General features: G+C 36.2%; 1 protein-coding gene across 1 annotated transcript in view; it reads left to right on the top strand.

Annotated features, from left to right (window-relative positions):
• The window catches only part of LOC131065639 (uncharacterized), a 227542-nt gene that overhangs the window by 38805 nt on the left and 176375 nt on the right, over positions 1 to 12362 (top strand). Inside the window, exon 4 of the mRNA XM_058000206.2 lies at positions 677 to 782. Within this exon, the coding sequence (XP_057856189.2) occupies positions 677 to 782 (106 nt within the window). The remainder of the gene's footprint in view (positions 1 to 676; positions 783 to 12362) is intronic.

Here is a 12362-nt window from a genome sequence, read left to right as displayed (position 1 = left end):
TATGTATTTATGTATGTATATGTATATATATACATACATAGATATATGTATGCACTCTATGTATGTATACACACACACACACACATATCTATCTATCTATCTATATTTACATGTATATATCTATATGTATGTGTGTGTGCGTGTATATATATATATATATACATGTATATAAATATATATTATATATAATTTATATACACATTATTGCATTATTACATACATATACACACACACACACATATATCTATACACACATACACACATATACGTATATGCTTGTATATGAGTACTTTTAAGGAATAAGGGTAGTGCAATTTAAATTTTATATTCTAAGCTATTTCCCCTAATACATTCAATGCTAAAGTTTCAAACATCTAACATAATCTATATCAATCCTAGATGTGGTTTTTATGTCAACGGTTCCCACACAAAAACCATGAGAGATATTGCAGTTCACATGAAAATCCTATGATATATGGTGTTTATTGAACCAAGAATTTGTCAAAATCTTACATTTAATTTTATATGCAGAATCCTAGAAGGGGCTCTGTTTCGCATAAATATATATTTCTAATAATGAATCTCCTCAGTCTTATTATACCTTATTGCAGCTGCTTATTATTGGCAAGATAATTATACTAGTCTCCTTTTGAGAGGTTAATTATGTGTTTTGCAGGTTAGGGGGTTTTCCTAGCATGAAGAAAGAAGGAACTTCCCTTGTTGGAAAACTTGTGCAGCCTGTTTTGCAGTTATTAGGTGAAGATGGCTCAGAGACTATTTGGGTTAGTACCAAAGCATGCAAATATTTTTCGTTTATCTTCTGAAAACAATACATACATATCTGTGCAGAGAATAGTAGAAATTCATAACTCATATATGCTGTAGTCTTTAGGAATTTTTATGATGATTGCTTTTGATTTTGAAAAGAGCTTAAAACACCTCTCTGTTTGGGCATGCTACTGAGTGAGTATTGTGACTTTGGTTGAGTGCTTCATCTCATATCAGATTGTAACAACCCCAGAATCCCAGCACCCTTTTGACTGCTCTGATTGGAAGAGTTGCAAATTTGTTTAACTTGTGGAACTTTGAGATTGATTAAGCTTTGCGACCTGAATCTAAAATGTGTTCAGATTTAACAATAATAACTAACTTGGCTATGAAATGTGTATTTAATCTGGACTGATATATAAAACAGTGCGAGACACGCAATGGATTTCAAAGAATTGATTAAATATCAGAATGAGCAAGACGCTCATAAATAATACAAGGATATTTACAAGAATAGCAAGTTTCTAATAAGAAACTGCTGAGAAGATCGAAGACGATCTAACCAAAATAGAATATACACTATTGAGCATTAATACTAAAATTAACATTATTTTAATATTCTATTACCCTCCCTTAATGCTCAATCTATTAACTACACCTATAGACCCCCTGAATTTTACAAATTTATCAGGACCAAGGGGCTTGGTGAAGATGTCTGCTGGCTGCTCCGAGGTAGGAACATACAACAACTGAATGGATCCGTCTTCTACCAGCTGTCGAATATAGTGACAATGAGTTTCCACATGCTTGGTTCTTTCATGGAAGACTGGATTCTTGGCGAGTTTGAGCACTCCCTGATTATCACAGAACAAGGGAGTAGGACCTGCCTGGGAGACATGCATATCCGCAAGCATTCGTCGAAGCCAAACCGCCTCACAAGATGCCTTAACTGCTCCCCGATACTCTGCTTCTGTCGAGGAGAGAGCCACTGCCTGCTGCTTCTTACTAGTCCATGTGACAGCACCAGAACTGGTCGCGGGAAAAACCACGACTACCCTGCAGATCGCGTGAACACAGGTCGCGGGAAAAAAACGCGACGTTCCAACCCCAGAACCTAGGCAAAAAAATTTCGATGAATTTTTCCAGAAAATAATTTCGAAAATTTCCACTAATTGGAAATTAGGATTAAAAAATTTTCGAAAAAAATTTCTCCTATAGCTCTGATACCATAAAACAGTGCGAGACATGCAATGGATTTCAAAGAATTGATTAAATATCAGAATGAGCAAGACGCTCATAAATAATACAAGGATATTTACAAGAATAGCAAGTTTCTAATAAGAAACTGCTGAGAAGATCGAAGACGATCTAACCAAAATAGAATATACACTATTGAGCATTAATACTAAAATTAACATTATTTTAATATTCTATTAATATATTCATTTGATTATGAACTTGGTTGGTGATTAGAATGATTATTTGACTTTGATTATGTATTCAAATATGACTTCTGTGTATGAGTGATTTTAATTAGAGTTGAGGACTCTGATCTTAAAGACTGAATGTGCAAATTGAGTATGATATGTTGGCACTATGGATGCATATGGCTAGGTATTAGCTAATGATTTGAAAATGCTTGGATGATTAAATTAAGGCAATGATTGGAATTCTTGGATTATTTTTTTTTTCATCCCTTTGGATGCTACAATCTTTTGGTTTAGTGCATTTAGGTCACAACTACAAGTGACATGGAAAGCCAAACAAAGTAAAAGGGGGTATTCTGTTCCATGGGTTCTTTGAAGAGCACAAGAATATATTGAGAGGGGGTAATGGGGGGGGGGGGCTTCAGTATATTAACAAACTTATACTTCTTGAATTTTAATCACATGCATATAACTTATCTCATAAACATATTCATTGTATATTATTATTCACATGAGATCTAACTACTATGAACACAAATAGAACACAAGATATATACGTGGAAACCCTTATGGGAGAAAACCGCGGCAATAAATGGTTATATGAATATCTTCTCTTACAATATTTGTAGGCACCAACCTACTAGAGGCACCAACCCCTAAGTTTGTTTGTGAGCACCAACCCACTGTAAGCACCAAATCCCACTTCTGAATTTGTAGGCACCAACCCACTGGAATCCCCAACTCCCACAATTGAGTACCAACTCATCAAGAGACGCCAATCTCTACTTTAGGAAGCACCAACTTCCAAATTATGGTTCCACCTTCAATATGTTGCTATCTCATCAGATGATGGATATTATGAACTCTTATTTGTGTCTTTGTTTCACAATTCCCTTTTTCTCATTTTCATACAAATGTACTTGTATGATTACACAATCTTGCACTTTTGTTCACAAACATATTTTCTCATTCAAACTTGTTCTATCATTGATTTACTGCATAGTGTTCTCTTCATTTATTCTCATTACCAAGTCTGCATGTATACTCCTTACAAATCTTCATATAGTAATCTGCTCATGTTCCCTTCACATACCTGCATACATTTTCTTTAAATCTGCATATTTATACTTATATATTTGCTGCCCTATACTCAGAAATCTGCCTTTAACAATCTTCTATTCATTCTCCACAAGTCTGCTGTTATATGATATGCCTTTGTACACTTTCCACATAACACACTCCACCCACCTTTCAAATGATTTGCATGTGCCCTTTTTATATTTCATTACGTGTATGAAGTATCATACCTTTTGGGAATAGACATTTCAAAGCTGCCTTTCTTAAAACAAATCACACCTCTTGTGAGTTCATTAATTTCTTCTTAAAATCGTACTTTATGCTGGCTGAAGGAAATTGCACCTTTTTGTTTTATATTTGCTTTAACAAAAATTACACTTTGTCCATCATTCTTAATCGCATCCTTTCAAGAGAATGATTATAACATTTCATAACAAAACACATCCCTTGAAAAACTACTTTCTAGTCTGATTGCACCTCTAACTATTCTTTGGTTTAACTTGCTGCTTTAATCTCTGCCATTGATACTTGCTGACTGTGAATCAGTGCATATTATTTATCTCTTTAATGATTAATTGCTGCCTTTTTAGACTGTAAATACTGTTGTTTTGTTCTTAATAATAAAGCACTTGAAACAAATCGCCATCCCTTCCTTTGATCAAGCATATTATTAAACTATTAATTTCTTTTTATGAGTCGCTGTCTTAACCAAATTGGCCAGCATATTAATTGTGCTTTTCATTATCACAATCGCACCATCTTAATTTCTTTTGTTAATCATTAAAGAGATAAATAATATGCACTGCCATCACAATTTGATTAATTTAGTCCGGTGCTTCTTGGATTGTTATTTATCTTCTAAACTCTGCAGTTGTAGTAAGTCAATCTTATTTACGAATATAACACAGTAATTTTTTTTGCTAATGAAAATCTAGATTTGATTTTCATCTTCACCGTGCCACACTGATTTAATGCTCAATATTGAAATAAAGAGGAAATTTTGCCCCACATTCAGTTGTAATTGTTATTGCTTCTATACTCCTCCATTTTCATGGTCTTCTCACACTGACTAATAATTCTGTTTCATTTATCTTACATAGACTTCTACCATTTTACAAAAACTGATATACAACCTCTGTGCAATGATGTTCATGCATGATTACTATCTATAATCTGATCATAAGAATTCTCCTTAAACTTTGATATCAATGACTAACTTGTCTTCTTGCCTTCTTGACATCAATGAAAATATTTCATTTGGATTGTGTATTAAGCTCTTTGATATAAATCACAGCTATCCAATTCTTTAACTAACGGCAATCTCACCTTTGACATCAATGACAACATTCTAATATTCTTTTGGTAATTGAGTTAATATTGGGTGACAGCCATGACATTGGCTTCCAAGAATATCAATGAGGTGGATCACATGTCAGACAAAGAGTTGAATGCAGAAAATGCATTGATGAAAATTAAACTGGATAGCGAGTAACTTATATTTTGAGCACCGTACTTGAAATTAAACACTGAAGTTTGAGATGTCTATATCTTTCATATGACAAGATGCTATTGTTGTCCTCTGCAACTGATGCATGGGAATTAGCTGTGACATGGTCAACCAACTTGTGCTATCCACCATACTGGATGACTAGGGAAACCGTTCTTCCCTAGTTGACATCTTGTCACAATGCATCTCTTTCAACAAAATATATAATAATGTTAGGATTGTCTGTTAGTTAACTAATAGATGGCATGCTCTTGATCACGTTTGAAATGAAACTTACATCCCAACTACGAATTTTGTGGCAACACTTAACACAATTCTAACATCTCCAATCACATATATTGCATGCAATCTATCATTACTCGGTGAAATTGAAATCGTATAATTGGAATCAATATTAAATTTAGCAGAGCAGTCTCTGTAGCAGGTGAAATGATGAGATGCACTGCATTTAAATGTAATGTGCCAAGCTATTGTTTTTGTATTTTGACAAATGTTTAATAAAATGACATCACTAAAATATTCCAACTATCTGTGTATGTACGTATCTATGCATGGATGTATGTGTGAATGCATGCATGCATGAATGTATACAATCATGTATGCATGTATATATGTATGCATGCATGTATATATGTATGTATGCATGCATTTAGGTATTTATGGATGTCTGAATGCGTGCATATACACATGCATGTATGCATGTGTGTGTATGTATGTATTTCACACATGTGTGCGTGTATGCATGTACGTATGTATGAATGTATGCAGTTACTATGTGCGTATGTATGCAGGTATGTATGTACATATGCATGCAGTTACTATGTACGTATGTAAATCGCAATGTACTCAGATTTGCTAACTTATAACTCACTAATACCACTGATGGTAATGAGTACAATGCATACATAGATTAATTTGAAGAAAACCTAACCTCAAAGGTGCTGGACAATTCAAAGAAACGCTGTTAAATTTCCCTGCGGATCAGATAAGCTTAATCTGCCCCCTTCTTAGACCTGTATGATCTCCTTGATACTGCTTCACTCATTCATAGAACTGATCTGATTGCTAGAGTCTGAAAATATGCCAAATCAGACCAAGATTGCTGCAACCCACCTAGGACTCTTGAATGGTGTTGGAATAATGATGCAGCTTGGTATGCTTGGGCCTAAAATCCCCCAGTATTGGATTGGTTTACTTCTAGAAGCCAACACATCCACCTCCTTGTTGATGCAGTCAACAAAATGGTTTCAAAGTCTACTCAAGTGGCGGATGGGAGTTTTGTGTCTTTAAACACTTATAAATGCTGTATTGGCACCTTCAAGATAGACTCATGCCTCTTCTTACCAGTTTGGTGAGCAATAAAATATAGGTGATAAAAAAAGTAAAACTTGCTTTTAAACCACTTCACAAACTCCAAATGCCTCTACACACTTGGTACGGCTGCATTATGGTTTGCCATTTGGTATGGCCTATTTATGGAATGGTACGATCAGCAAAGAAGTAAAATCGGGAGTCTTACCAATGATTTCACACTCCACCTTATCTTCGTGCTCCAATATAATTTGTAAGCAAATGTGTTTCAAGAAGTCTTCAATCTATCCATTAAATGATATTTCTTTGTCAATTACCAAATCTCCTCAAATTATCTAATCAATTAGCACACCTGTAAATGTTTTTTGAATCCACTCACAAATTGGCTAGGAGGGTTTTCATAATCGAAACCAATCTTTGACATTTTTTGTTCTAGGATAAAAAGATAAACAGCCTTCAAATTTGGAGTTTGAAAATAAAATGCCAAGGATGAATTATATTTTGCAAGCTTTCTTTTTTATACCCCTTTTTTAATAGTTTAAATATTATATTTCATTTCTCTCTCAAAGTGACTTTATATTTCTCTTTTAATTTAACTTTACATTGGGCTCACCAAAAGTCACCTTTTTAATAAATTGTCCAATATAAGAAAAATAATTAACTAAATATAAGCTGTCTATAAAATGAGTGACTTTAGACAACTTAATATAATAATTAATTATTCCCTAACCACACCTCAATTAGCCAAGAGGAATTAAAATAGGCTAAGGGTCTTTTGCTGATTGATCATGCCTATGAAGGGGACATTACAGTATAAGCTCCCCAAAATTGCTTGCCCTCAAGCAATTGTAGATTTGGATGTTGACGTATCTAATTTCCTTCTCAAGTAGCATCTTCTCGAGGAAAATCTTTCCATTGTACCAGATACTCTTTGATGCTTCAACTTCTCAATTTTTCTCCCTTACACCCATAATAGCTTCGGGTACCAAAATCGATTTACATTCTTCATCCAATGGTAGTAGCTTAGGAGAACATGAAATATGCTGCCCAACTGCCTTATCTAGGCATAGAACATGAAACACATCGTGGATCTTGTTGTGCTTTGGCACCTCTTACTCATACGCAATCTCTCCTATCTTCTTGACAACCCCACATAGCCCATAAAACTACGGATTCAGCTTCTTCGTTCCACACTCTTCAAGAAAGACAGCTTGTAGGGTTTCTATCACAAGAAAACCAAAGTCACCAAACTCAAAAAACTCCTCCAATCTTTGTCTATCTACATAGATATTTTGTTGGTTTTGAGTTTGTTGGAGATTTTACTTAAGTAACCTCTAGATGTCTCGACTCTCCTGGAACCAATCCTTGGCCTTCTGAACCTCATTATCATCAATTACTAAGTCCACAAAAGATGTGACATCATATCATCACAAAGCTTTGAGAGGAGTCATGTTGATAGACATGTGATATGTGGTATTGTATTAGTGCTCACCCAAATATAACCATTTGCTCCAAGCCTTCTGTTGCCCTACTACATGGTATTTGGGACCCTTCTACCTGTTGTGATGTTTTCACATATCACCACATTGCAAATGGGGGCACCCCTCTTTTTTCGCTTTTTAGGGTAGTGTTTTGAGTCACCAATCTTTGCAAGCCTAGAGTTAGGGGTTTTCAGAGAGTTTTCTAAAAGTCCTCAAGTCAATTGTGGACCAATTGTGATCAAATGAGCATTTTGACATCTTAGAAGTGCTAAGATAAGCTAAAGGATGAAAAATGCAACTGCTTAGGGCCAATTCTGACAACTTCCTATTTTTGTGGGATTTTGATTTTTTGCTTTTTTAGCTTTTTTGAAAGTTGACCTGGGATTGGGTCAATCAGGTCATGGCAGCAAGGTTCCTGTCTTTGACATGAAAACTTAGTATCTCCGAGTATGAAAAGCAAGGGAAAATCTCTAGAGAAGGCATTGATCCAGAAAATTCGAGATGAACATGATGATTAGCAAGAAAATCCACTAAGTGTTTATGGTAGAGGAAACTTCTAAATGGAGAAGGCAACGTCTTGTGCAATGACTTGTGCAATGGCAAACTCCACCCAAACTTCAAGTGCAATGACTTGTGCAATGTCAAACTCCACTTAAACTTCAAGTGCAATGACTTGTGCAATGGCAAACTCCACCCATGCTTCAAGTAACATGACATAACTACACATGAGTTCCCCCCAAGGTTGGAAGAAAGTGGCGTGGCAACACATGAAGTCTGCCCTACACATGATGAAAAATGACTTGCAGCCAAGTAAAGTCCGCCAAGGCCAACAAGAAATGACGTGACAACAAGCAAACTCCTAGCAACACATAGCAAAAATGGTGTGACACAAGCAAACTCCTACCAACACATAGCAAAAACGGCGTGACAAGAAGCAAACTCCGCCCTACACATAGCAAAAATGACTTGGTAGGAAGTGAAGTAGCAAATCCGCCCAAGGAGAGGATAAGAAAATTGGTTAAGTGTTGATACCTTGGGGAGAAAATTCAGAATATTGGCTAAGTGTTGATACCTTGGAGAAAATAAAATTTGAAAATTTGGTTAAGTGTCAAGGAAATTCCCTAAGCAAGAAGCAAATCTGCCCAAGGAAGATGAAGGAAAATTCGGCTAAGTGCTGGTGGATTGAAAGAAAATTTGAAATGAAGTGCCAGTTTGCGTAAGGATAGCCAAAATTCCTTGTCCAAATGTTAATTCCACCTTAGGAATTAGAGAAATTCTTAGAACAACATAAACTTTGCCCATTAAGAAAAGAAAATGTCTTGAGACAAGGCAAAATCTGCCCCCCATAGGTAGAAAATGTCTTGAAACATGCTTAAGTCTCCCAAGGCATGGGAAAATGATCCTAACCAATGGCCAAGTCCGCCCTAGGTCGATAAGTGAAAAATTTGGCTAAATGTGAAATCCAAGACGAAGTTTGCGCAAGAAGAGAAAAGGATGGAAAGTTTCTTGGGCCACACATGAAGGCATAAACTTCCTCAACCACATGAAAAAGTCCACTCATGGAATGGGTAAAGAAAGTGGTTAAGTGTTGGCATTTTTGAAGGGCAAAGTCAGAATTTTGGCTAAGTATAAAGAGATGAGAAAAAATTCTAAAGTCAAGATGAAGTCCGCCTTGGGACGTTAGAAAGTTCCTTATCCACACATGAAGTCTGCCCTAGGTGGATAAATGAGAAGTTTGGCTAAGGGTGAAAGCTAATGTGGAAAGCAAAGAGAAATTCGCCCAAGTTGAGAAGGAAAAATTTGGAAAACAAAGGTTGAAATCAAAAAGGAATTCGCTTAGGTAAAGAAAGGATAGTGAAAACGGTAAAGCAAATCAAAGGGCAAAGGATAAAATTCGACCAATTATAGAAAGGAAAATGGAAAGATGATTAAAATAAAAGTGAAAAGCATGAGGAAATTCGCCCAAGTCTTGGAAGGGAAAGAATTTGAGAAAATTTGGCTAAGTGTTGAAAAATTTAAAAATTGCAAATTTCCAAGACATCGTCTTGCAGAATTTCAAAGCCAATTTACATGCTTACAAAACAACTTTCATATCAAATCGTCTTACAAAACAACTTTCACTTCAAATCGTCTTTTTTTTTTATGCTTTTTAGGGGCAAATGCTTCAATTTCCAAATTTTTTTATAAGTTAAAATTAACCTTTGAAGATTTCTTCAAATTTTACACCCCAGGATGGGAACAAACATCCAACCCCCTTATTGTTTTTTAACTTGGAAAGTTTTCATGATTTATAGGAGGTAGATGTCAGCTCAAGGAAGAGTTTCAAGGAAAGTTCAAATGAAGTTTGCCATCAAGGGAGCATAGCCAGAATCTAAAATCACTTCAAAATGGAAGAGGGCTGGCAACACCAACCTTGGTCATGTTGACTTCAAAGACAATCAAGGAAAGATTTAAGAGAGAAGAAACAATCCAAGTTGTCCAAGGCAAGGACAGGGACATAGAAAGCCAAAGTTCAGAGCAACTTCTTCACTTTTTCAAATCCAATCCAGAAGTAACAATTTAACAAGGCATCCTCATTTCCGTCCATTGAGGATGGTTTATGAAAACTAGAAATAGATTGGATAACCACCTTTGCCACATGTGAAGATGAGGTGGATATTTTGCCATGTGTCACAATGGAAGAGGTTAATCCTCTTGTGTCCAGGTTCATCGAATATGCCGCCACAGAGAAGGGATAAGGATGCATTATTCTAAAAGAAAGTTCCTTGTGCCACATGTCTTTCTTTTGTTTGCTCTTATTGGATAACTATTGTAAACCCTATTCAGGGTCTCTGTGTTTTGATCTCGGCCGTTGATCTTGTTGTTATATGGAGCCTAATCAGACTCGGAGGTTAAATTTTCCCTACTTCTATCGACGCGGTTTCCCCCCATATTTTTCGACGGGGGTTTGGGTGCAGCGTCCCCAAGATGGGGTCAAGGGGCAGCGCCCCTGGCGCGCTCCTTGTCGTGATACAGGGCGGGGTCAAGGGGTTGTGCCTCGCGAGGCCAAAAAGACTTTTATTATTTTATAAAGGCGTCAAGTGTTATTTTTCTATTGGCTGACATGTTGTAACCCTAATTTTGTAACCGACATGTCTTGATAAAAGGCTAAGGGTTAGGTTTTTATTTTTTATTTTTTATTTTTTCTGTCGAGAATTTTGTAGCATTTTGCAGTGGTATTGAGTTGCAAGGGGATTGCTGGTTGTAATCGGTTTTGATTTACTGGATAATAATATTGGACTCTCTGTTCGGTGGATGTAGCCTGAGATTGGGTAAACCACGTTAAATATTGTCTCTTCACTGTTATTATTTTTGTGTTTTTCATTCCTGTATTTAATATTTATCTGCATATAATTGATATATTCTGCATGCAATTCCTAACAAGTGGTATCAGAGCTAGTCGTGTTCGATTATCGTCTACAGGAAGATCTCATGGTTGAGTGGGGTCTCACGGTTAAGTGGGAGCAATGGCGGATGAGGGTAAATTGAAGGTAGAAAAATTCAATGGGTAGAACTATCAGTTATGGAAGATGCAAATGGATGATTATCTCTATCAGAAGGATTTATGGAGGCCATTGGAAGGAATAGCCAAGAAAGGCACAATGAATGATGAGGATTGGAATATTTTGGACAGAAAGGCACTGGGAACCATTCGGCTGTTCCTAGCACCATTTGTAGTATTCAATATAACAAAAGCAATAACGACTGCAAAACTAATGTCGACATTGGCTAAATTGTATGAAAAACTCTTAGCCTCAAATAAGGTATTTCTCATGAAGCGTTATCTATTTAATCCGAAGATGATTGAAGGTGGATCTGTGACAGATCATTTAAATGAGTTTAATATGATTACTAGTTAGTTGACTTCTCTTAAGGTAAATTTGGATGAAGAAGTTAGAGCTATCCTGATATTATGTTCTTCGGTTGAAAGCTGGAATAGTTTGGTAATGGCGGTTAGTAACTCTGTTTTTGGTTCAAATACCCTGAAATTTGATGATGTTGTTGGTGTTATTTTGAGTGAGGAAATTCGTAGGAAAAGCTCAAGTGGATCCACATCAGGTAGTGTTTTGAATGCAGAAAGCAGGGGTAGACCAAAGGAGAGAGGAAAAGGTTTTGGAAGTCGTGGGAAGTCACGAGGAAAATCAAAGGACAAGAGATCCCAATCTAGAGGACCGAAAGATTGCTGGTACTATGGGAAACCAGGTCATCTGAAGAAAGATAGCTGGTCTCGGAAGGATAAAGAAGGAGACAAACAAGAAGGTAATTAGGAGGCAAATGTGGTAAGTAATAAATCTGAAGAAGATGCTTTGATTCTTTCCCTAGATAATGTTGATGATTCATGGGTTTTAGATTCAGAGGCTTCATTTCATGCTATGCCCCATAGAAGTTATTTTCTTGATTATGTCCAAGGGGATTTTGAGCTGGTTTATTTGGGAGATAACGAACCTTGTTAGGTATTTGGAAAGGGAAGAATTAAGATTAAGTTGCAGAATGAGAATCATTGGCTACTAGAAGAGGTAAGGCACATTGCAAGGCTAAGTAGGAATTTAATTTCAACAGGGCAACTAGGTGATGATGGTTGCACAGTTACTTTTAATGATAAAAATTGGAAGGTTTCAAAGGGTACCTTGATAGTAGCAAAAGGTGTGAAAGTAGACACCTTATATCTTTGTATAGGTCATACCGTTCCTTCTACTTTAGTTGTTGCAGAGAAAACCCAAACACATTCGGGAACAGTTGCTACAGGTTCGC

The sequence above is a fragment of the Cryptomeria japonica genome, chromosome 3 (genome assembly GCF_030272615.1).
Source record: "Cryptomeria japonica chromosome 3, Sugi_1.0, whole genome shotgun sequence".
NCBI classification, from domain to species: domain Eukaryota; kingdom Viridiplantae; phylum Streptophyta; class Pinopsida; order Cupressales; family Cupressaceae; genus Cryptomeria; species Cryptomeria japonica.
Note: the sequence above shows the minus strand (reverse complement) of the source record. Positions and strands in the feature narration are given on the sequence as shown.